Genomic DNA, 25,109 nt, shown 5'->3' with positions numbered 1-25,109 from the left:
CTAGGAAAATAGTTTTGAAATGGTTAAAAGAGCACACATCCTTATAAACACACTTTCACTTTGCGAGTGTATTGTCAGCCCACGATAACACCTGGGTGCTTTCAGCTACAAAAGGAACAGGCTTGAATATCTCATTTCTTGAATGAAAAGCAATTTGTCTTGCCTTGCGAGTAGCAAGGTAACTGCTTACCTTCCAGTCAGCAGATGGTAACAGTGGTCTGGTCATGCACTACCAGTGAAAAATCTTCCTGAAGCCTCATCACAGAAGTATTGAGATTAAATGTAGTTCTGAGTCAATGCAATAGTGTGTTGAAACTATATGATTACAAAAGGTTTTTAGAGAAGACTTTAAAAGGCCAGAATGAATTTCTGAAAGCATTGGTTTGTCAAAGGCAGGAGTTAATCCAGTTAATACCCAGTTACTACCAGTAAATCCAGCAGTTTAAAAATCTGTTTGAGTTGGTGGTAGTTACAACGATGCCAGTTTCACTGTCTTCTCCTCCATCTTCCTAGTACCAGTTTAATTCTCTCTCCTGGGGGTTAACGTGCATGCCAAGTTTAATATAGCTTGTTTTCCAATGGTGGTAGTTAAGAACCAGCCATTTTAAGTATTGCTCTATTCCTAAGATTACAGCAGTGAACCAGTTTTAGCTTAGTGGTTTGCATATATGAATTGCTGTCTTCTTTGAAATGGATTGTACCATGAGAAGGAAATGGCTGAAATAAAAATAGACTCTCTCTTTGTTTTCATAAATGGTTTCAATTATCTCGTGCAGCTCTTTGCAGTGGCTTTTCTTGCCAGGCTTTTTAGAATCAAGCAGAGGGCATATAATGTTCATGTACACTTTTGTCTTTTTTTTTTTTTTTTTTTCCACCCCTCTTTGAGCATTTCTTAAAAGGTAGTAAAAGCTAACATCCGTTTCGTTAGGAAGGAAATTCATTAGCAAGTTATCCGAGTTGGTGGCAAAGCCTGTTTTGTCCCTTTTGTCCTGCCTGCCACAGCTTTAGTCTAAGAACAGCTTGTGGTTGGGGAATTACTGATGTGCTACTGGAAGGGGAAAATGCTGTCAAATTCCATTATTTTTCTTTGAATTTTGTGTATTGTGGTCCTGTTTCTTTACATGTCTTTTTCCCCCTTTTTCTATTCAGTATCCAATACTATATGTACACAGAAAAAAGTCACATGGAATGTTTCTGCTGAAGTGCAGGTTAGACAAGCAGGCTTCCTGTTGCATAGAAATGCTAATGAATGAATTCTCTGTAATTTTGAGGTAAGTCTTTTGTTTGGGAGGCCTGAAGACATAGTTTAATTCGGGTTGAAAGCAGAGTTGTTGGAAGCATTTTTCTCTGCAGGTTGAAGTTGATTGACCAGTTTTTCTGATCTGCGCAGTTTGCATGAGGAACTCTGGTGATCTCTGCTGTTGAGGTAAAAGTTACAGCGTATCACTGGGTGTCTGGCCACTGTGTTTCCGGAGTTATGCTGTCTATCCTTGGGCAGTCTCTTCGTTTTGATTGTCGGTTTAAATGTTTTTCACCTTTTCCGACTTAGAAATTTTGGATTCAGAAGAGTTTCCCATGTTCAGTTCTCTTTTGAAGTGGTAAACATTTAGGAAAAACAAGGAATTGGCACTGGGGATTAGTGTTGCATAAAAAATTGTCCGAGTGTTTTTAGGCAGGGTGTTCAAGGCTCTGAGTCTGTAGTTCCTTAGTCTTCGCTACTGTAATTGTAAAGCTGTTCATGACACAGGATAGAGGTATCTTTTGATGCTATGGTAGGGTACCAATATGGTGGCAGACCGATGATCATTCATGTTGTGTATGAGGTCGCAGGAAATTAGTATAGCAAAACCCAGCATGAGACTTCACGGGAAGGGGACATGGTATTTACTTTTAAAGTCTCGACTGAATTTTACCCACTCACGCTCATTCTCTCATACGTTTAATTTACTCTTTCTCTCACACTCATGTACTCACAAGCACCGGGACATTTTTGTGTGTTGTAGGTGGCATAGCCAGTGTCTCTTATGTGCAACGTGGAGGATGGAACTAATGGTATCTGTCAGCTGTTTATCATGCTTCGGGTTCCTTTTGGGGACAGCAAACTACTTTATGGATAGATACTTTATATCCTTTGGGAGTCAAGAGTTGTTCTGTGACAGTCTCTTGCTTTAGAATCTGGCTTACTTCAGCCTCTGTAAATCTTAAGTGAAGGCTAATGCTAGTTGTTTTTCCTGATTTGGAATATCCATATCTTTATAGCTACAGTATGTTTTCCTGTTGGGCTAACAGGAAAAGGCATGACATATGTGATGGGCCATAAGCCTGTTGACACTCGCCTCTCTTCAGGGTGCAGGCTCTTCTGCTGGCCAGTCATCTGCTCTGTAGGCTTGTCAGAGTGAAGGCATCCTGGTCGGGAAATACGCCTGCCTCAGTGTCCTTTGTTATCAATAAAAGCCATTCTTTTAACCTTTGTTTTACTGTTTTTTCTGATCTATACACTCACATTTCTGTTCCTTCTTTGTTCATACCAATCTTAACATCTCCATTACAATTCTCTACAAGGTATGTTTAGTTGTAGCAGAACTACAAGCTACAGCAAAGATTCAGGATGGTGGTTATCTACAATAGATTCGGATAAATTCACTCATGAAATATAATTAGACCTGTTGATTTAAAGAAGATGTGACTTCTGCCTGTTACACCACTGTATCTTGAAAGGGTGTAGAAATGATAGTTCGTAAGCAGACATAACGAGAAAGTGGTTCCTGTGATGAGCCAAAAGTACAGTGGATCATATATATTGTATACATGAATTAGGGAAAAATGTAAAATACACATTGTTAAGACGGCATAATGGATGATGTTTCTACTTCAGTGTCAAGGATTTCTCATTAGCGAGTCCATATTAGGGAAAGGACAGAAACTGGGCAGCTCTTCCGCTGTGTTTCATGCTTTATATGTCTTGCTTTTCCGTCATTGCAGCCTCTGAAGGTCACGTCACTTGGGTTGCTTCCCAAACTGATTAAATTGTATTTCCCACAAATATATTTTTAGCTAGTATATTGAATTGGCTCAAGTGTTGTCTTTAAGTCTGCATCTCACTTGTTCTTACCAGAACAGCTGCCTGTATGCTAGCTTTGTACAGAGTTAAACCGTGTGTGTGCACAGCCGACAGCGGTGTGCCTGTAGTGCTAGCTGGTGTACCAGTGCTGGCTCTGACCTGGTGAGTACAGGTGTTGATGGCAGTGGAGGTGTAACAACAGCAGCTCAGGAATTCAACCTAGAGGCTGGTTTTGGACCCACTCTGCGCTGTATTTCACGTTTGTTCAAAAAACAATCTAGGTAGCTGGATTTTAAATTTCAACCGAGGTATTACAGCAGAGATAACTTTGCTTTTACTGCATTTTCAGTAAATAGGTGTAGTGCTGCTCATGTGTGGTGATGGCCAAGGGAGCTAAGCTGCATTCTGCTGTTAAAACCCTCTTTGTTCCATCCCGTATAAATATCCCTTGATGCAAACCTCATAATTGCTTCCCTTTCCAATGTGTACTCAACACTCTTACAATCTGTGTCTATTCTTTTCTTTGTGGTGGATTACTCAGCAGTTTCTTTCTTTCTGCATGTCGTCTTACTTGTTTGGGCAAAGCTGACCATCTCCATAAAACTTATTTTAGGGGAAAAAAAGCGATAAAAATGTAAAACATAAAAACAGCTTTGTCAAACCACTTTAAAGATGAAACTTGAACAGTTAAAAGTAACTGCAAATTTGCTAAATGAAATTAGCTGTCTCTGCCCTGGCTTACTGGGTAATTCTATCTAACGATTGAGAGGAAAGAACATCCCCACAGTACGCATGCCTCCAGCTCACAAGAGGCTTCAGTGCTTTGGGGGAAGGAGAGGAAGCGTTTGTACTGAATTTCTTGCACACAGAAAAATGCAGTGTTAACTTAAACAGGTGACTTTGAACTTTCTCTGAAATACCTCGTCTTGTCTCTTCTTAAGTGTAACTTGAGTAACTGTGATAAAAGAATTAACTGTTGGAAAGGGGACATGTTACCTCTTACATGCCTTTTTTTTAAATAAAACTTTGTAGATTTTACAGTTTTTCCAAAAGTCTGCATTCCTGTGTTACTCAGCGAGGTTTTAAAAACCATTGCTAAAATTACTAGGTACGTTAAAGACATTTTTTCCATTAGGTGATTTTTTTTTTTTACTGGTTTATTGAAAGAGCAAATACGCTTTGAATTGGTACACCTGTAAAGAGCAGTTTAGCCTGTTCTTAAAATTAATTACTGCACATAAGGCGTAGAGCAGCCAACAATGTGGAATTATTTCAGTATTTTTTGAATTATAAAGAGCATGTGCCAGCATATTTTCAAAGCTATGCATGTATATGAATATCCCTGTACAGTCACGGGATTTCATTCTGACCTAGTCGTGTCTTTTATTCTTTCAAATAAATAGTAAAGAAAATGACCTTCTTTGATAAGTCAGTTCTTTAACAGATTAATCCCATTGCTGCATAAAGTCACCATACCTTGAATTGGTGTGACACTCTGAAGACTTCTCAAGCGTTTGACGGCATTTTTCTTCTATTTATACTCCCTGATTTTAAGAGGTAAGAAGCCCCTTCTCTTCCCATACTTCACCTTACCCAAGAAGCACTCAAAGCTGCTTTTCTCCCCACTCTTTCTCATGATTTGTTAAAAGAAAAATAAACAAGGATCCTCCCTTTCTGCCCAAGTGTTTGCAGCATCTGGGCTGCACTCCTCTAGAATTTCTTCTTTCTTCCACACAAGTCACAGAAAAAAAAAAAATCTGGTGAAGAAGTCTGCTGTTTTGGATTAAAATGCCGCTGAAGATGATGCAGTTTGGCCCAAGAGTCAGGTTGTGCCATAGGGGAGGCTTCTGAGGAAGCACTCTAGGGAGAAGTGGAATTCAAAGAACTGCATCCCAAAAAGATGTGTGGACTCAGTTTCCAACTGTGAGACGGATTTATTTTAAGCAATGTTTGTTCAAACCTGCTGGAGTACAAACAGTGGTATATGCAATTATGAAGCTAAGTATAATTAATCTAATATCTACACATTATAGTAGCGTGTTATAAGAACAAACCAACCTACCTGGGAGTGGGTATGCAGCCACCAAAGAAATTCAGGCAAGCATTTGAATGGTTTATTTTTAATGGCAAGAAGATATTAATTCTGTATCATTCTGTATTATATCTTTTTATACACCAAATAATTTGCCATGTTCATTTCTAAGGCAATTCTACTTCGTGATCATGCTCTGAGTGTCTGTTTATGCTGCCCCGCTCTCTATCACAGCTTTCAAACCTTTCAACTCATGTTCCTAAATTTCAGGTTCTGGCAGGTTTCTTGGAAGTGGGTAGCAGCGTCTGAGAGGAAAAAGTGGCAATATGAGCTTACTGTAATTTAAACCAAAGCAGAACAAAAAAAAAATTAACCCAAACCAAATCCTTAAATATTTATGAAGATGTGTGTAATTTTCTACTGCAGAAAAAACCCTTGAGGATGCATTCTCAGGTGTTCGGAATGACAGTTTCAACTCATGGAGGTTATTTGTTGCATTACAATGAATTTATAAAATATAGACATACATAGTTTATAATGATTTCTCAAATTATATTTTTGATCATAAAATTATTTGCAACACAGTTTGAAAGCCATCATCATACTCCCTTGCACTGGCAAGGAGTCCAAAGGTCCAGTAGAGTTAAAATTCTTGCTGGTGTTCACACATGTTGGCCTGTCCACATCCAGTTGCTGACAGAACTGCTTGTCTTAAATAAAGATATTTGCTTTTTACAGAATCCTAAATACTGTTTCTATTGTAATGTAACTAAATGGAAATATTTTAATAATGATTGAACGGGGTATGTTGCCTTATTTTTTGATTAAGTTTGTAAGTAGCCATAGGCTGTTTTCAAGTTGAAATCCTATGCAGTGTTACTGTTCAAAGTAGCTGTTAATATCATAGTTTCTTACCAAAGAGATGTAATTTGTGTGTGTATTTGTTATATAAACGAAGACGAGTTAAATGTGAAAAACTAAGTTTAAATGTAGAAATCAGCTGGATGTATGAGACTTGGGGAGTTATTGTCTTTTGCGACCTCTTTGTGCATCTTCAAAGTGTAGTTCGTTAATCATCACGGGTTCTTATTTGGCTAATTATTTTATTTTAGCCCTTATTTCGTAAGAGAACGAGGTATATACTATCCCACCTGCCAGTCCTGCTCTGTTCTCTTCTCCTTTTCCTGGGTGTTGCGCTACAAACTTTCTTGATTGCTGATCCATTCCAGCTAAAAATTGATGGAGATATCAAAGTTGATTAAATTTCTATGAGTTATGAAAAATGTGGATAGGGTAAATACATGCATGGTAGGGAAGAGACTTAAATTAGTGCCCATCTGTGAGAAAAGTTGCAGTGTGGGTTCAGTGATTATTCCATGCTGGACTCCTGGCTTGGAATCGGCTGTTCTGCTTGCGGAGCCTTTTTCAGCTGGCAGCTGAGGTGAGCAGGAGGGGCATCAGGGTCAAGGTATTCGAAAACATGGAAACAGAAATAGGTCTGTAAGTGCAGAGCACAGGTAAATTGTTGCTTGCTGCTGCTTCCTCTGGAACTCCACATTTTCTGGTTAACTAATGGAGCTTGCTTGAAATGAAGAGCCTCTGGATTTTAGCAAGCATGCAGTAAAATAAGACTCTTCAATTCTATTGTTCAAAAGTTATTAGAAACTTTATGGCAGCTGAGAGAACTAAACTATGTGTAATGTAGTTTCTATTTTTTTAGAAGTACTGGTAGGCAAGAGATTCCTGACACTTCATTTAACCTAGTTAGTGAAAACTATGTCTCACTACGTACACACTCGCACATACGTGTGTGCTCACTCGGATGTTTGCAGGACAGTCATTTCAGATGTGATTAAGCTACTAGAATTTTTTCTGCATAGTCTCAATGAAAATGATAAAATGTTAATAAAATCATTTTAATGAGTGCATTTTGCGGGCTTAGCAATGAAAGTTGGCTTTAACATGCGCTTCTGAATGAATGTCGTATGCTGAATGTGCTTACTGTATGACTTCAATTGAAAATTATCACCTTCAGTAATTGCGTTTGTATTAGGTGTGGTGTTATTTCTCCAGGAGGAAAACAGGAGCTCTTCGGTCAATGCAAACTCCTTTGGGCTATCCAGTCTGTCTGTCTGGGTCTCGATGCTATTCAGCTGCTTTCTTAAAGCATAAAGGATACCTAGCGAGTTTGGTAGAACTAATCACAGGATCAGAATTAAGAATTGTCCTCTTAATCTTTGAAATTTAGACTACTTTTGAAATTTAGACTACTTTTGAAATACTTACATTCAAAGCTTTTTCACTCTAGCAGGATTTAGATTTGCATGATGCACATCAGGAATCTAGTAATTAACAGCACTGACCTCCCATTTAAGCAAGTCGTTAGTACATTTTTTGGTGCTGTCATGTTCTCCAGTAGTTAAAGCTAGCATCAGCAAGCTATAGGATGCAAGAACTTCCAATTTCACCACTTCTCAAATACCTGTGGAATATTATCAGTTTCACAGTAATTGTCACAGTGTACAGACTTGTGCTTCAGACTGCAGCCTCTAAAAAGAAAGTTGTGATATTCAGATCTGGCCTCCTTTTTTACACATTATCAGTGGGAAGTGCATACCTGCAGCCTTTGGTGTTCAAGGTGCAGAGAGCAGCTTAATCTTAAGGTGAAAATAATGTTGTGTGCAGAAAACACCTGGGAGCTGGCACGTGGTATTGATCTGCTTTGGAGTTTGGATTTGGTGGCTGACTGAAGATGCACAGCGGTGGGCTGGGAGGTTGGCGAGTGCTGATCAACCGACCCCTTGGCCAGAGTTGCTGAGCCTCCCAATAGCTGGGACCCCAAAGGGAGAGGTCAGAGGTATGGGTGGATGAATCAGTTTGCAGAAGGTTATGGCCACAGAAAATAGTGAGGAAATGGCAGAAGGGAGGGAACACGGCATGGGAGTAGTCAGGAAGGTGTATCCAGGAAGGAATTTGGAGTCTTCAGTAACCCATTCATTTTCCAGGGTGTAAATCAGCTGTAGAGGACTTACTGATATGTATCTAGTTTAGTTGGTAAGGGATGTCGAGCTGAAAATGTGTTTTAAAAATTAATAGGAGACAAGGGTATCTGGATATTCCAAAGTGATGTCTGGTTTTGGTATAATAGCACACTATTTCATTTCTGTCTGTTAATTTCACAACTATATGATGCATATTGTCCACTTTTCGCCCTCTGCCCCCAAACCAAATAGTGAATTGAATCAAGTTCAAAGAATAGCAGGAATACCTGCCTCAGTACCGGGAGGATCAGGCTAGCACAGGTGTGAGGATTGGGGTGTGGTGAGAGGAAAGGTTGGGCTGTAGAGGTTGTCTTACTCCTTTTTTTTTTTTTTTTTTTTTTTTTTAAACCAAATAATACTTGACATGGGAAGATAAACTTCTTACCCAGGACTTACGAGACTTACGACATCAAAATAGGCAGGCACTTTCGGACGTAAGAGGTACAGCAAACTTTGCGATTAGAAGATCATCCACTCTCGGTTAATTGGCAAATTGAAGGGACAAAATCAAAAGACCTCTTTTGCCTAAGACATGAATATTTACAGATCACGTAATAGTAGAGACCAACTGCTTTGTAAACCATTTTCTGTACTTTGGGGAGATGGAAAAGAACTAGAAAGAGAACAAGTGTGGTGGTCTTGTTTGCAGTATAATGTATCTACATGTCAAAATACAGATGATTTCATTTGTGAGTTTCTGCGGATTCAATTGTTTACCTTGTCTCTTCATCCAGATTCAAGATCCAGCCTGTATTATGGCTGGCAGTGGGACCAGGTCAGGATCATCTGGTGGGTTTTCCATGAAGTCACAACTTCAGATCACTGGTAAGCCTTTTGAAAGGATGTATGTTTTCTGCTTAGAAATGTGAAAGTGTTTTCCCCACAGTTAAACAGAGGTTACTGGTATGTTGCATTCCAGGGTATTTTGAGTTGTACAAAACCCAGGAGAAGTTGCATGATAAAATTGATGGTGTTATGCCATCATTACTTGGCACAAATATAGCTATTTTATTCAGGATTTTATCTAAAATGTATTTTGAAAGGATACATTTTTGTGTTTAAAAAAAAAGAAACAATAATTCTTTTTGAATGCTGTTAAGTAAATGTAGTAATGAAATGTAATAAAGTAATATGCTACTGCTTTCAGTCACCAGCTCTTGACATAATACCAAACCTAACATTTCTCCTAACAATCCTTTTATATCTCAAGCTAAGTGAATCTGAACTGCTGTTCATTAAATTTGAACTTACTGCTTCTCCCTTGTGACATGTTTTTATGGCCACCATTGTAAAGGAGCTTTAATAAAAGTGTTGGTGAGAATTACTGTAATTGCACCCCTGTAGATCGCATAGGAATGGATTTACAGAATGTGCTTTGCTTTTGTAGCTGTTGAAACTTAATTACCAAGTTTTCCTCACTTCTGCTCTCTGACAAATTTTACTGAAGCATAAAGGCTGAAACCTGGGAATGGGAGATCTGTGTGTGTATGCAGGTCTATGTTTAGAAGCATCAAGGGTAAATTTTGCACCCTCAGTGTGGAAGAACTGTGGGTATATGCAGAAGTTTCACAAAGCTGATACTGTGGGGACGAGAAGAATTGTCAAAAATAGGTGGGAAAGCTTTAGACTAGAAAGGTTGGAACTGAGTAAGTTTTACTGGCTCTAGCTGTCACACTGAGATCATGGGCTTGTTTTTCTCAGTAGGCCATGAGCCTTTAAGAGAAATTTTGTCCCTGCAGGTTGATACTGGAGAGAAAAATTGCAGAGGTTTGGAAGGAGGTACATCCTCCACATGGCTATGGAGAGCGGAGCTAAGGATTGAAGTGGTGATTGCTGTCTCGGGCTTGCTCCGTTAAAGGCCTGGGACTTGCATAAAGAAAGTGAAGAAATGGCTCGGTGTTCAGAACTGAGACTATTAAGATGTTTGAATGGTTCTTAATTTCTGTAGGAGTTCAGCTGCGGTTTGCAAGCAAACTGTTCCCTGTGCAAGCAGGCGTTACCGTTTGTAGATGTTTCTGTAGACAGCCCCCCCCACCTGCCCTACCCTCACCTCCCTGTTCTGCTGTCTTCATTAGTTTTAAATGCATTTTCAGGTTGTCTAGGCAAGTAAAAAACTCGAAATTAGGTACAAGACTGCTGATTTGTGCTGCCTTGAAGTACGTCCTGATGCCTTTGAGAGAGAGCTAGTGATGTTGAGGCATGAGATGCTGTAGGGTAGAAGTACTGGAGGCATGAGGGGAAGGGAAGGGGAGCTATTTGTGAAAATTAATGTATGCTAACTGAAGTTAATTTCTGTGAGATATCTGTAATATAGAGAGAAAGAGTTTCCCCTGGGAGCAGTTCAGAGCAGTTTATACTAAGCTACTTCTCTAAATCTCTAAAGGAGCATAGACTATAAAGGGAATCTAGGTAGATTAGCCATATGGGCTTGAATTAATCATCTTTTTTTAAGGTTGTAGTGCAGCTGAGGTGGGTGATAGAAACACAGGAGACCAAACTGTTAGAAGAGAATGGAGTTCACTGGCCAGTTGGAAATGATAACATCTCTGGTTTAAGTAGTGTTTTGTGAGTTTAGCATTGCCAAGGAATCCAAGAACACTCCTAACCTGAGAGTCAAGTGTCAGGCATAGGCTCATGCACACACACACTGCTTTGGCTAAATGGAGGCAACACAGCCCTGGTGTTTGGAAAGAGAGGAGTGTTGCAGTCAGTGGTGTTGAATGTTTAAAAAAAAAAATTACAAAAAAACCCACCCCAAATTAAAACCAAACAAAAAACCCCAAAACGCCTCCCACCCCCAAAATTAAAGTTCTAGAGCTGCAAGTCCTGTCCAGGTTTTGTTTCTAGAATCAGAACTCAGGAATTCTAGTTATTGGCACTTGGAGTTTGCCTTTAGTTAGCTTTTCTGGAAGTGTGCTTTGATACAGAAAACTTGTCAGAAAGTTCTTTTTTCTTAATGATGTTCTTTTCACCAGAAGTGGCGGCAGTTTTCCATGATGCCGTAATGAGAGACAGATCATGCTTTGAGCTTTTTAACAAGCAAGTGTCATAAACTCCAGGAATTCTCTTGGCTGGTGGCAGACTGGAGGAGGTTGTAGAGGATATTTTCTACTGTTAGCTGTGGATTATTATTAATTATAGTGTCCGATGTTACAGAAGTACTGTTGCATGCTTTAGGCATTTGTGTGAGCTGTAGCATTGTATAAAATGATCTGGAATACAAGAGCATTTTTGTCCATCTAATGTGGTTTTTTTTTTTTTCTTGAGCTTTATTGTCAAGCATCAGTGACCTGATATTTGAACAGTGAAGCACACAACTGAAACATATTATTTGCAATTGAAATCTTATTGAGTAAATTATTGTTTTTCTTTTTCTTAACAGTTATTTCAGCAAAGCTAAAAGAAAAAAATAAATGGTTTGGACCTAGCCCTTACGTGGAAGTCTCAGTAGATGGACAGTCAAAGAAGACAGAAAAATGTAACAATACAAATAGTCCGAAGTGGAAACAGCATCTTACAGTGTAGGTTTGATGGTTTTGTTTTCCAATTTATTTGAGCTAAGTTAATGGAATTGACAGTGGATTTAGGGGTTCTGTTTTCATTTTAAGCAAGGCGTTTGTTATTATATGATACGAAGATATTTGTGTAATTTTTGGAGCAAATACACCGCAGTCTGGAATATATATTTCCAAAATATTGCATTGTGTCGTATGGAAAAGATCCAGTGCTTGTGAAGGAATGTATTCTGTATATGGCATATCAAAGGAGCTTTCATTCTGGGAGTAGTAAGGAAAGTAAGGTAATTGGGTATTAAAACTGATGATCCCATGCATTTTTTGTTGTCATGTTTAAGGCTACAGTGTTTCAGAAACATGGTGGCTGAAAAGCGTAGCTGTTCTTTGTGTACCACTTTGTTTCGCACCATGCCATAACACAGGTAGCTAGCGGTGTCTTGTGCATGTCTAAATTCAATCACAAGTCCAAAATTCCTCATTAATTTTCACCTTCAGAGTACAAAGCTAACATCAGATTCAAGATGAAGACAGCTGTTGGTGTTTGCTTGGCACAGGGGAAAAAAAAAAAAGATCTGCAGCTTCTATAACATCTAGTTTTCTCTTAAGAATGTGTCACAAGCAGTAGTGGGATAAAGGTCAGTCTTGTGCTTGCCCACTTGCTCATGCTTAGATTTGAGATTATTATTCTTGAGGCACCTTGAACACTCCAGCCTGATGAAAACCTTTTTCATGCCTCTTCTTTTCTTGTAATTCAGATGATTACGAAATTTTGGTGACTATTTCCCTTATCACTGCAAAGAAGTATTTTAAGAAAAAGAAAACCTTGTGCTTTACATGCATATCAGTGTGCAAGAGCAGAATTTTCTTCTAGCTTTTAAAGCCTGCCTTTTTTTTTTTTTTTAAATTGAAATGCTTGTAGCTTGTGCTGTGCAAGTCCACACAATAATACATGGGTGACTTTTGCTCCAGTTCAGTAAGCACCAAACAGAGGCACCCAGTGCATATCAACTGTATTGAAGATTACACTAATACTATGTGGAACTTAGTGGAGTAAGTGAATTGTTTTTTAGGAAATAATTTGACACAGCTGCTTCCATTCAGATTTGGAATAAAAAGGAAATGTATAATGGCTTCTGCAAATGGGTGTGGACCATGGGTTCCTCTTCCAGGAGCCAGTCTGTTAGGTGGAGGTGCGTATTCTGAAGGGATTGTCCAACTGTGAAAGCCTGGACTTACCAATCATGTACAAGTGAAATTATCTGCTGAGGAAATAAACAGTCATTTGTAATACCCGTTTCTCACAATTAAAATAATTTAAAAATATATAAATGTTAGAACGTTCCTTGTAGAAAAAGAATATCAGTATTTAAAGTTACTTTGAAGTTGCTGTTAGGGATTTTTTTTTTTAAATAACAGAAATGTGTTCGTACAGTGTCGGCAACTGATACTGATGTAAATTTGTTTCTCTGTTGTAAGGCTTCTCAGAACTCAAGGGGAACCTGAGGGGCAGGCAAATATTTTGCCTCTAAGAGCAACTTTCTAGAAAAAAAAGTTTTGTGAGTCCATTCTTAATTGCAGTATCAGCTGTTTTGTGGTGCTCATCTTCCTGCTGTTGTCAGAATGCTTTTAAGAAGGAAAAAGAAAAATCTAGGCTTTCAAGGGTTTTTTATTGCTGAGAGAGTTCCTTTATTCTATAAGATCTGCCCGATCACGTACGCTGTAGCGGCTGTCATCATCTTGCTGCAAAATGTTTGGTGAGATTTAGCAGTTTTGAAATGAGCATGGTTTGATTCAGCTTGGTTTGGATCTAGAGCGAGGAAGACTAAGTAACTGCTGTGGCAGAAAACATTTCTGTTTGCATGTGTTCCTTCTCCAGTGAGGGCTCTCCCAGTACATAACTGCTGGCGTAGGTCTGGAAGGGGAGGGTCTTACTGCATAGGTAATCCTTGATCAAGAGCTTTCAGGTTTAGGGAGTGACTCTGCTGATGGCATTTCTGGGAGCAGAGATGTACCTTCTCTGCCACCGGTTGGCAAATTCAGACTGTCTTGTGTGCTCAGCAGAGGCTACAGTGCTGTGGTTTTATGACCTTACCAGCCCACAGGATTTTTCAGACAGAACTTCAGCTCTTGTTTAGACTATGTACAGGCTTACGTTGCCACTCTTCTTACTATGCCTGCTCTCTGGAAGGCATCTTTCCAGGCTGTAGCACCATGCTTGGAATGAAGTTCAGATTTTTGTGTCACTAAAACAAGTAAAAATTTAAGAAAGGCCTTGGGGAAGTGAAACAGGGTAGAAATAAATGGTTGAATTCTTCTCTGAATTACTTGATTTAGAATGAAGAGAAACTATTGTGATAGTTGGGGTCCATAAGGGACTTTTCTGGTAGTAAACCTGGAACCAATTCTCCCAAGGACATAATCAAATTAGCACACTGTCGAATTAATACATCCTACTCCTGGAAATGGTGAGGGACGGTTTTGAATTGTTAAGCAATATGTAGTGTTTTCTTCTGTTCTCAGTAAATGCATTGTGAAGTCAGAAGTCAGTAAAATGCGAATAATTTTGTATATATTCCTCCTGCTTTGTCATAATATGATGTAAGTATGTGCCAGCTTATTAGGGAACAGTCGCCTTATGAAAATACTTGAAATAATTTTTTGTATTTCCAAGTACTTCCCTTTTTATGTGATGTCCTAAAATTTTCTGATAGCCTCTTCAGAAAGCAAATTTGCTGTCTTCCCTCTCTGTGTGAAAAATTCTCACATCAAGGTACGCAAATGCTGAACGCTCATGACAGGTGAAACTGCAAGAATCAGTCTTTTTTTCTAATCCTGGTTACACTCGGGTGCTAATTGTGAGCTGGAAGTTTTTTCTTCAGATTTTTTCCTTAAAATAGTAATAATAAAAATTTACTCAAGTCTATGAACAGTCTTGCAACAATTTTGATTTACACAACATATAAACATGGCTGCATACTAGAATGTGATGATTAAAATGGTTTGATGATACCACTATTACTACTTCATTTTTAAATAATTTTAAGTGACAGTTGAAGTAGATTGCTCGCTTCACCCGCTTCCCCTCCCAACAAATGCCCTTACACAGTGCTCAACTTTTCCTTTTCAGAATTGTCACTCCTGTAAGTAAATTAAACTTTCGAGTCTGGAGCCATCAAACGTTAAAATCTGATGTCCTTCTGGGAAGTGCTGCTCTGGATATTCATGAGACTTTGAAATCAAACAGTATGAAACGTAAGTATAACGTTAGCAATACCTTGGCATGCTGCAGCATTTCTCAGGAGTTGTCTGTTTGTGAGCACTGTGTGCAACTCTGTAGATCACAGAATCCCAGCATGGCAGGGGTTGGAAGGGACCTTGGGAGATCACCCAGACCAACCCCCCTGCTAAAGCAGGCTCACCCAGAGGAGGGTGCACAGGACATCATCCAGGAGGACTTTGAATATCTCCAGAGAAGGAGACTCCACAGCCCTCCTGGGCAGCCTGTTCCAGTGCTCTGTCACCCTCAAAGATGGCTCTTCAGAATTCCTTTTGTTGCTACAGGTTGCATTTATGAGCTTCCTCCTACTTTTTCAGTGTAATCTTTTATTGTTATACCCACTCTGCTATGGGGTCATTGAAGACGTGGTATTTTTCATTTTGCTAGTGTGTGTGAGGGTGAAAGCCTAATTAAAGAAAAGAGCGTTTCCTTTTATATAGCTTAAAAGTGAAAACTCTGATATGTTCCTGGTGCTAGACCTGGAAGTGTGTAAAGTTATTTTTGTTCTAAATAGTGTCACAGGGAAATGTTATTTCATGCATCTTGGAACGAGTTAGCCTGTAGGCAGCATGTGCATCCTGTGAAGCTTGGAAGAGAAATACAGAATTCTACACACCCGTTACAGAATTTGTGTTGCTACCGCATATAGCTTTGTGCTGACATACTGGTGGTCTGTACTTTAAAGAAGCAGTCAGCCCGGACTTCCAGGTGTGGTCATTGTAAATGCAGCACGGTTGACAGTGGTGTGATGACCTGTTCTCCTGACAGTGTTACTGTCCTGCTGGATCTGGGTGAAAATTACCACGGGTAACTCCACTGTCTTGTATCACACCACATACCCTGCTGCAGTTCACTGGATTTTGTTTCAAACCATTTCATCAAGAATACTTATTTACAGTTCTGTTTCATGAAAAACAGTTATTTACCCTGAGAATACCTTTGCTCTGGGGATATGATGCAAAATCTTTACATTCTAAATGTGAATCTTGATGTCATTAGATAAATGTGAAGTATTTTAATCAGAAGACAGGATTGATGCCTGCTCTGTATGAAGAATGAGGTGAATTATGTTTCCTAACTATAAGGTTTTGAGGACAGGTGCATTAATGGCTTTAAAAGCGTGGGCAGGAACGCGAGACTCAAGCTCTGCTGTAGTGATAATCCTTTCTTCAGGCAGCAACAAGCTTATGCTCCAGTTTTCCGTTTTTTGTAAAAATAATAACTTTTTACTGGCATCTGGAAACGATTAGTTTTACCACACAAGACGTAAAAAGTTATAGACAGAGCTGTAGTTCTGGGGTTTGTTTTGGTGTTGGTTTTTTTTTTTTTTTTTCCCCCTTGATCATTGTGGTCTACATTTGGCTTCTTGAATAAAATGCACTTTTTTGTCATGTAATAAGGTAAACTCCCATTCTTTTCTGTGCTTTTTCAGTTATACTTTGTCACATAAACTCCCATTCCTTTCTGTGCTCTTTCAGTGGAGCAGGTAGTGGTGACATTGCAGCTGGTTGGTGACAGAGAACCAGCAGAAGTGGTGGGAGATCTGTCAGTCTGTCTAGATGGAATGCAGGTAGATCCTGAGCTCCTAACCAATGGTGATGCCTCCAGTACAAGAAGTAAGTAACTTTCAATTCAAATGTGCCCTCTACATATGTCTGGTATACAAAGCTTTTTTTTTCTGGAAACTTCAACACAGTGTTGTAATAATCATAACTACAGTGGCTTCTATAACTTCCTCTTTGCAGAGACCAGAACTCATAAGCATTTTTATTAGAGGTGGAGTCATAGTCCACAGTGAAGATTTTCAGCCTTATTGTAATGAAAATAAAATTAGCATCTGTACTTTCTGGACTCTGGTAACTTATATCTAGCAATCCCAAACTTTTAATTGAAAGCCTCTAGCTTCCCTAAATGTTTAATAACATCATAGACAGAAAAGAATATAAAATAAGTTACTTTGATCTCATCGTCATAAGTGTTCTGCTTACTAGGAGACATGGGTTTATATTCATTTTTCTTAATAGATCTCATTTAAATAAATGTTTTCATAATTTTCTTCCCTGTGGAGTGCTGCAGAGAAGGATCCACTATTCTGTTTAGTTGGCATCTTTGCTTTCAGATAACTAGTATGATTTAAGTGAAGATTAAAATCACAGCCCACTAACAGCCCATTATCATAAGCCTGCACGTGTCTACGTCCTTGTCTTTGGCTTAGATCTGTACATAGTTCTCATCAGAATTGATAACTGATTTGTTTGTTAATGACGTTTGTTTAATTCTGTGGAAATAAAGTATTTGTGCTGTCTACGTGAATGAGCAGTTCTGTGCTGTGCATATTCAAGTATTGCAAATGCTGGCAATAAAAGGCAAATGTTTCCAAGCTGGCTGAATAAGCGGTTGCAAAAGGTTTGCAAATCTAGGCTGAGCTGCTATGATTCTGTTTGGAGTGCAGCCATATTTTGTACCTGCTTGAATGCTTTTATGCTAAATAATTTACAGAGAAAGGGAAGGGTCCAGGCTAGAGAGCCCCAGAAAACAAAGCCCCTGCGGTTGCTTTGCTAGCCAAGCAGAGAGAAGTTATTGCCCTTCCTGCTCTGCCTGTTGTCATTGAAAAGGGAGGGAATATGAACAGCCAGCTCTACTCCAGGAACACTGCTTGACACTGCTGCAAAGACAGGAGTCAGTGTTACTGAACTGCGTGTGTTTGGGAATATTCATACAGTCAAGTGTTATCCTGCTGTATCCTCCATAAGATGAAAATAATACACTGTCAGTGGTTTAAAAAATATACACACACACACAAGGCATGCAAAATGTGTACAGTTTTGAAATAAGACAATAGAGAGGCAGGACATAGTATATCACCTCCACATTTGAAAGAAATGTGAGCATTAAAAATGGCTTCTTTTCTTGGAAATGATTCAGAATGTTGCTGATACTTCTGTGGTCTTTTCCTTTCTGGTATTTAAGGTCCTACACAGAATGATAGCTCCAAAGTAAGGAATGACACACGGTAAGACTTTTTTTTTTTTATACTGCCTTTTAATGTTTGCAGTCTTGAAAGTGGAATTGTATGTTTGATAAAGATGACAACTGAAAAATTCGAGTATGCCCTGCAGCAGTGTCTGTAAAGATCTGAGCATGTCCTATGCAAAAATACTGTACTGTTGTACATTCACATATTAAATTGTTTGCCATATGAGCCCCATCTTACAGCTTCAGTTTGCTCCATACCTGACTGGTCTTTTGGTTTTTTTCCCTTCGTGTTCCTCATCCTTCTTCCAGTGATTAACCAAAATAGATATTAAAAACAAAAAACAAAAAAAAAAAAACCCAACCAAAAAAACCCAAACCAAAACCCACTGGTAAGTAAACAGCACTGGTTATTTTTACAGTTTTTTCTTTATAGCATGGAGGTATCAGAATTATATTTAGCTTTGTTAAGAAGATACCAAAAGCTGTCTACCAGTTGCAGTGTTTTAAGGTCAATAATCGGATTATGTACCCTGCTGCTTGGTAGGATAAAAGTGTGCCCATACTTGATGGTGAATTAACCTGCAATGAGCACCATGCCACTTTAGTTCCCAGTGCTACAAGTATTTTAAGGGTCTGTACAATGCACAACACTCTTGGATGACATCTGGAGTAGCTAAGTTAAATGTCACTGTTTTGTTTTGTTTTTTTTTTTTTAATAGATCATAACTCTTAGGTATGTTGTCTGAAGTCTTCCCATGAAAGTTTATTTGTTGTGTTTCCTTTTTGTGCTCAGAATATTTCCGTGCTTGGGTATTCAGAATGCTTGAGTGTGTAACAGTACAATAATCATAGTAATAATAGCTGATTTTGGTTTACTACCAACCCGTAGGGTTTTTGGTGCTCATTAAAGGTCCGTTTTGAGGATCATGTAAATGATCTGGAATATGCCTAGCAGTGGTTATTTTTACGTGTATAACAGTTGTTTGGTAGGCTTGTTTGTTTGTTATAAGGTTTGTTATACCTTAGGCCAACTGGTCAAATACACCAAAGATAAAAGGTTACAATTTTGACTTTAATGTTCAGACACCAACAGTATGCTTTCTGGGACTGAGGAAAACCCAGGCTATAGCTCTTGCGAACTTCAGATCACAAATGACTGTACATGCTTTCGTAGCCACTTGCTTTGAGGTTGGTGGGGTATAGGGTGAAGTATGTGCACCGCACCCGGAATAGAGCAAAAGTGTGTTTGGCAGTGATATTGAGGTCAAATGTACCTGATTCTACTTGATCGTCTGACTCATGACTGACTTAGGCTTGCCTACTGGCTTTTATTTTGTGTACATTTAAAGGAATATAATTTTAGAGGTACTGATCTGAAACTGTAACCTGTGGTTTTATTACTGATGGCCTATGTACTTGACCTCTCAATCCACTAGAATTTTAGTTGACAGTCTCTTTATTTTGCTCAATATTTTCTGCAAATAAAATACTTTAAGAGGAAAGATGTAGATACCTGTAAGTCTGCTTAAGGAGCTACAATATATCAGGAAAATACACTGCTAGGTGAACAGTACAGAATGGGTGAGTACTGCCATTTAGTTTCTTAATTCTTGTAAAATTGAGAAGCTTATATTCATAGCTCTTGGTCAAAACTTTAATGCTTAGTCCTAAATTCTTCAGCCCTTTCCAGAATTGAGTTTAGGGGGAAAATTGGTGTATGTGTAATTAAGTTTTCTAAAAATCTGTGGCATTCTGTGTGTTCCAAGCATGTGCTAGCCTTGTGGAGGAGATGCACGCAGGCTGTTCCCAGGTCTTAGTCTGCTTCCCAGCTCATTAGAGTACTGAATACTGAATATTATTAGTGGAATTCATGGGTGGAAATAGCTGAGCAGCAAAATTCAGAGCCTGGGCCTAAAGGCAGGTGTATGGAGTTGGGAAATGAAAGAGGAGAATTCAGTGACAGATGTGTTACATGCATCTGTTTCACAGCCTTTTGAGGTTGAGGTTTCATATACCTCAGGAAATAAACTTTTAGTTCGTTTTTACAGATGTATATATACAGTTTTTATAATTACTGTGAGTGTAGCAGTATCACCTAGCCATAACTATTACATTCTGGTGTCTTCCCATAAAGTTCAGTGTCATCTGTGGACTGTTAGAACAGTTTCTCCTTTCTGTCTTTTCCTGCAAAAGGACTAACACAAATGGCCTTGAAAGCTGTGAAGATGCTGCTCCCAGTGAAAACAAGACTGTTAATGATAGTGATTCACCATTACTCACAAATGGAAACTGCAAACCTTCTAGACCGCCCAGGCCTTCTAGACCACCTCCGCCCACTCCCCGCAGACCCGCTTCAGTAGCCGGTATGTATTCTGGGGCCGGGCATTCGCTTCCAAGCTGCACACTCTTTGAATGAACACAGCTGCTCCGATGCTGATTTTTAACTACATTTTTTCTTGGAAAATCCTTTGGCAGATAACTTCTGAAGGACTATTTTTTAGCTTGCATTCAGTACATGTTGTTTAGTTGTTGTTCCTATTATTAGAAATTTCTTGCTTCCATGTCCGTTCAGTAATGATTGCAGTGATACTACTACATGTAGTGGAGGTGGGACCAAAAGAACACAAGTGAATGCTACTACGGCACTAAGACATCCTCTGAGTTTGAGGCTGGAGGTGAAATCTGCTGAAGGACTCACAGAACTGTCTCAAGTTGATACTGGGTTTTGAAATACTAGTGATTTATTTCTACAATTCTAGTTAAATTTTGTGAAACAGCAGTACTTAAAACATTCGTTACTCTTTTGGGTTTGGATAGATTTTTTTTTTCTGTTTTATCTGATTGTTTGATAACTGCGAAACTTTAAGAACAGTAGTCCTGAAAAGTTAGTTGATGTTTTTAGGGTACCTCTTTTACCCCCCTACATTGCAATCTGTTTCAGTAATCTCATTATTAGAATTGAAAAATGCTGAATCTGGATGGGAAGCTGTAGTACCGTAATTACTTTAAAAGATTAATCCATTGTAGTTCAGTAATAAGGCCTGACTTGTATACAGCTTTTCATCCCACCCACCAAATGGCATTCAGAAAAAAAAGGAAAACACTTAAAGAATGTATGTGTTCCCCTCCCATTCCCATTAATTTCTTCCCATGCAATGTCAAATCTCTTCTTGAAAATGTTATGCTTATTATCTGCTAAATTATTATTCCAAATAATAAATGGAAAATAACTAACTCAGTGCACAAAAGTAGTTTTTTGTTTATCATTGTTTAGTGTTTACAGAATGCAGACAACTTGCTTTGGTAAATATGATTTATTCTATCAGAAATATCAAAATTGTGCCGTTGATGGCAGCTCTGGCATTAAAGCATTTTTACGAAGTGAGGCAAATTTGTTTTTATACGTTTTTGTGTAAGCTGTAAAATGTGGCTGTAGGCATGCACATGGCAATATCAGTTCTTGCATGTTTACTTTGTGATTTACAACTTCTAAAATAGTTTGGCGATAAATATCCATTAAAGGCTTTTTTTTCTCTGTCTTTGGTATCCCTGACATCATAGCAAGTGTGAATGGTCCTTCATCCACATCCACAGAAAATGATGGGGCCAGTGCAGGATCACTGGCAGGTACAGCTGCAAATACATCTCCAGAACAGAGCCCTGAGGGGGCAACAGCTGCAACAACAGCTCCTGCAACTGCTGCGCTCACCACACCTCCTCCGGTATCCAGACAAGTCCAGCCAGTAAATCCTCCACCTCAGGCACTGACCACAGTCAGTCAAGGTCCTCTTCCACCTGGGTACGAGTTTAATGATTTGGGGTTTTTTTGTGCTGACACTTCTGGTTTTATTTTATTTTACTTGCAGCAAGTGTAACAAAACATTCATAACATCTGCCTTTTGCTGCGTAACAAAAATCCCCCTCAATATTAATTTGGAGGTTTTAACTGTTTTGTCTGGTAGGCCTTCAAGCGTGATCTGTTCAAGAAAAGAATTAATTTTTCAGATATTTTTGATACTTGTCATACATTCCCATGTCAGTGAAACATAAAGGTTTTAAATAGTATGACAGCTTGCTGTCTTCAAATTAGAATGAAGTCAGGTAGTAAAATATTGGTATAGATAAGTAGAAGAAAACCTGCTGTTGCAGTAAGTAATCTGCGATATGGCCTGAAGGGTTGGACTTCGTACTGCAGCTCTTAGGAGCAGCGTGGACAAACTGTTGTGTTTCAGGAACATGTGGAGTTTGCCAGATGGTTGGTCTGTTGCCTTAAAGCTCTCATTTAGTTTCTAAACTTAAAAAAAAAAAAAAAAAAAAAAACCACAAAACAAAAACCAAACCAAAAAACCAACAAACAACAAAACAAACAGAAACCACAAAAAAAAGGTTCTGGTCTCTTTGAGTGAGGGAAAGCAAAAGCTTCCCAATGTGAGTGGTGTAATTGGTGAAATATCTGCCTTGACTTGCAGGCAGTTGAACTGAAAGGTAGGGGAGGTCTGAATTACCTCTCTTAGTCACAGGATAACTGTGAAATATAGAAGCAGTCTTGAAAACATCCAATTTACCATTTTGATTTCAACAGAAATGACAAATTGGCATGCTTTTTTTCCCCGCAATGTTACATTTGATGCAAACAGGGGTAAGTCAGTATCCCAAATCCTGCATGTGCAGAAAATGAGACCAGTACCCTTATGAACTCTGCATATATGTTATCTATGCAAAATTTGCATATTTTGAGGATTTAAATTGAATATATGTTACTCTAAAAGGGGTTTCTGTTCAACTGGTTATTGATAAACTTGATATTGAATACAAAACTTTGATTTGTTGCTTGCTAAAATTGTATGCGTAGGCATGAATTTTTGCTGCCCTTTCCCAGAAACTGAAGGTGGTCACATAGAATGTTTTTTATATGCTAGCTGATTTAGAATTACCATTAATCCGAACATTGCATCGCTGTATGTTGTACAGCATTTTGGTGCATCTCATGAACCAAGTTTCAAGCATTTTATTAAGAAGTAAGCATTTTATGAAAACAAACATTTCTCATCTTTATACTGTAGTTGTATGGTTGGAGTAGTTTGATCTGGAGGAAGGTAAAAATACTGTTTTATTTTCAGGTGGGAGCAAAGAGTAGACCAGCATGGTCGAGTATACTATGTGGATCATGTTGAAAAAAGAACAACATGGGATCGACCGGAGCCTCTTCCTCCAAGGTGAGTCAGGATAAGTCATATGATTGTCTAGGATATGTCTGGGTTGTTCTGAAATTAATTGACTGACAGTTTACTAAAGCCAGAAAGCGTGTTTGTAAATAGAAATGTGAACACAGTGCAAACAATTGCTGCAGGTTGTCTCCAGGGAGTTATGCAGAAATGCATGATACATAGTATGGAAAAGAGTTGAATGTCAGAAATAACAGAATCTGAGTTTCCTGTCAAAGATCAAGCAAGTACAACTTTTCTGAGAAACATATTTAAGTTAGAGACAATAGACACCCCCAACTGTAAGAGAGAACCAAAAACGCAGAAGTATTTTGGGATTAAGGTAACCATCAGCTTGGTTACCTCTTCATCCTGAGGTTACTGTTTGCAGTCCTTTGATCTTGTCTCAGGGTTCCCAGCTGCAAATTTACTATGCTCTTGTAAAACCACTTTGGTTTATAGGCTTTTCCAGCTGTTAGCACCAGTGATGGCAGTCTCTGCATGGAAGCAGTGTTCACATTTGTTCTATGTTTCTTATTTAAAAAAAAAAGTAAGAAAAACATAATAATTCTGTTGCAATTCAATCACACTCAAGTGGGTCACATGCTGTACAGAATTACAAAGTAAAAATGTGGGATAGTAGAGAGAACTTGATACAAAAAACTGGCGGACAGTCTCATAAAGGGAGCTCACCTGTCATACTCCATTTATCTTGAACTCTTCGGGAGGATTGACTAGTGTATTACTTAAACTTACTCAGAATAGTAGTGTGTTCACTCAAGTTTTGTAAATAGAACTGGCTTATTATTAATTATTAATTAAATAATTAAATTATTTAAAAACCTAACCCAAAACCAACCCAAAACAAAAAACCAAACCAAACCCCAATGCCCCCACCTTCCTTTTCAGCCAAATTAGAGTGTGAGGAAATCTTGCCTTGTACAGCCCAAAGTGTCAGGGATTTTGCAGTCTGTTTAGGAGAAACCAGCAGATTATTGTCTTATGGATTGAGTGGGATAAATGCAGTAATGCCAGTACAGTATTGTCAGTGGTTTGTGTAGCTCTTGAAAAATACTTCAAAAAATCCTGAAAGTACAGTAAATGGAATGAGTCTGACTTGGTATATAGCATGCAACAAAGTAAAAGTGATTTTCCTCAAACAATTTTGTCTCTTACATAGTTTTAGTGGAGAGTAAAAGGGGGAAAAAATGTCTGCTGATGAGCCCATGCTTTATATCCACTTCCACCATACTGCCTGTTCGCCTAAAAGTGCTTCTGAGCCCTTAAAATTGTCTGCTGTTGAGAACTCTTGCTTGTAATTCTTTTAAAAGCTGGGAGCGACGAGTTGACAACATGGGGAGAATTTATTACGTCGACCACTTCACTAGAACAACAACGTGGCAGAGGCCAACGTTAGAGTCTGTCCGAAATTATGAACAGTGGCAGCTTCAGCGCAGTCAGCTTCAAGGAGCTATGCAGCAATTTAATCAGAGGTTTATATATGGGGTAAGGAATATAATTATGACTATAAAGGTTAAGTAAGAGGGGTATCTCTTTCAAATTTTCAAACCATTAGTCTGTCGTCTTCATATTGAAAGTATCTATGTATTTGGTGTTTGGGCATGCTTGTGGGTGACTTTTCCCCATAAAGATACCAGGCTCTGTTATGGCTTATTCGTTACGATAATATAGTATGTTTCTGCGTGTGGGCAGGAAGTAATAATTGGTAGTCTCAGTTCATGTCCTTGCAGTGACTGCAGGCAGCATATGCAATGTTTTTAATGTCAACTGAACATAGGTGGTGTTTTCTGATGAAATTTATATACAATATTGATAAAAGCCTTTGGTTCAAAACAAACTACAGCTTAGTAATAAGCTGGTTTATTTGTATTGTGTCTTGTATTGGCTTGGCCAAAGACCTGGAAGGTAAGGAAGCTCATAGGACCTATATTTTTGCTTTGGGTAAAATGAAATATGGACAATGAATGTTACGAAGGCAGGGA

General features: G+C 38.6%; 1 protein-coding gene across 7 annotated transcripts in view; it reads left to right on the top strand.

The window, feature by feature from the left end:
• The window catches only part of ITCH (itchy E3 ubiquitin protein ligase), a 65,047-nt gene that overhangs the window by 17,198 nt on the left and 22,740 nt on the right, over positions 1-25,109 (top strand). For 5 of the 7 annotated variants that reach the window (XM_009637361.2, XM_035892908.1, XM_035892910.1 and 2 more), the window contains 9 exons: positions 8,869-8,959; positions 11,517-11,655; positions 14,777-14,901; positions 16,405-16,542; positions 17,897-17,939; positions 20,096-20,265; positions 21,464-21,701; positions 23,023-23,118; positions 24,438-24,612. In XM_009637361.2, the coding sequence (XP_009635656.2) occupies positions 8,869-8,959; positions 11,517-11,655; positions 14,777-14,901; positions 16,405-16,542; positions 17,897-17,939; positions 20,096-20,265; positions 21,464-21,701; positions 23,023-23,118; positions 24,438-24,612 (1,215 nt within the window). Of the gene's footprint in view, positions 1-4,596; positions 4,619-8,868; positions 8,960-11,516; positions 11,656-14,776; positions 14,902-16,404; positions 16,543-17,896; positions 17,940-20,095; positions 20,266-21,463; positions 21,702-23,022; positions 23,119-24,437; positions 24,613-25,109 lie in introns of those variants that run through there. The other 2 variants (XM_035892912.1, XM_035892913.1) reach the window with 2 other exon arrangements.

Source organism: Egretta garzetta, unplaced genomic scaffold, assembly GCF_000687185.1.
Source record: "Egretta garzetta isolate BGI_Z169 unplaced genomic scaffold, ASM68718v1 scaffold24, whole genome shotgun sequence".
Lineage (NCBI taxonomy): Eukaryota > Metazoa > Chordata > Aves > Pelecaniformes > Ardeidae > Egretta > Egretta garzetta.
The sequence above is the reverse complement of the archived record's forward strand: the minus strand, read 5'-3'. Positions and strand labels throughout refer to the sequence as shown.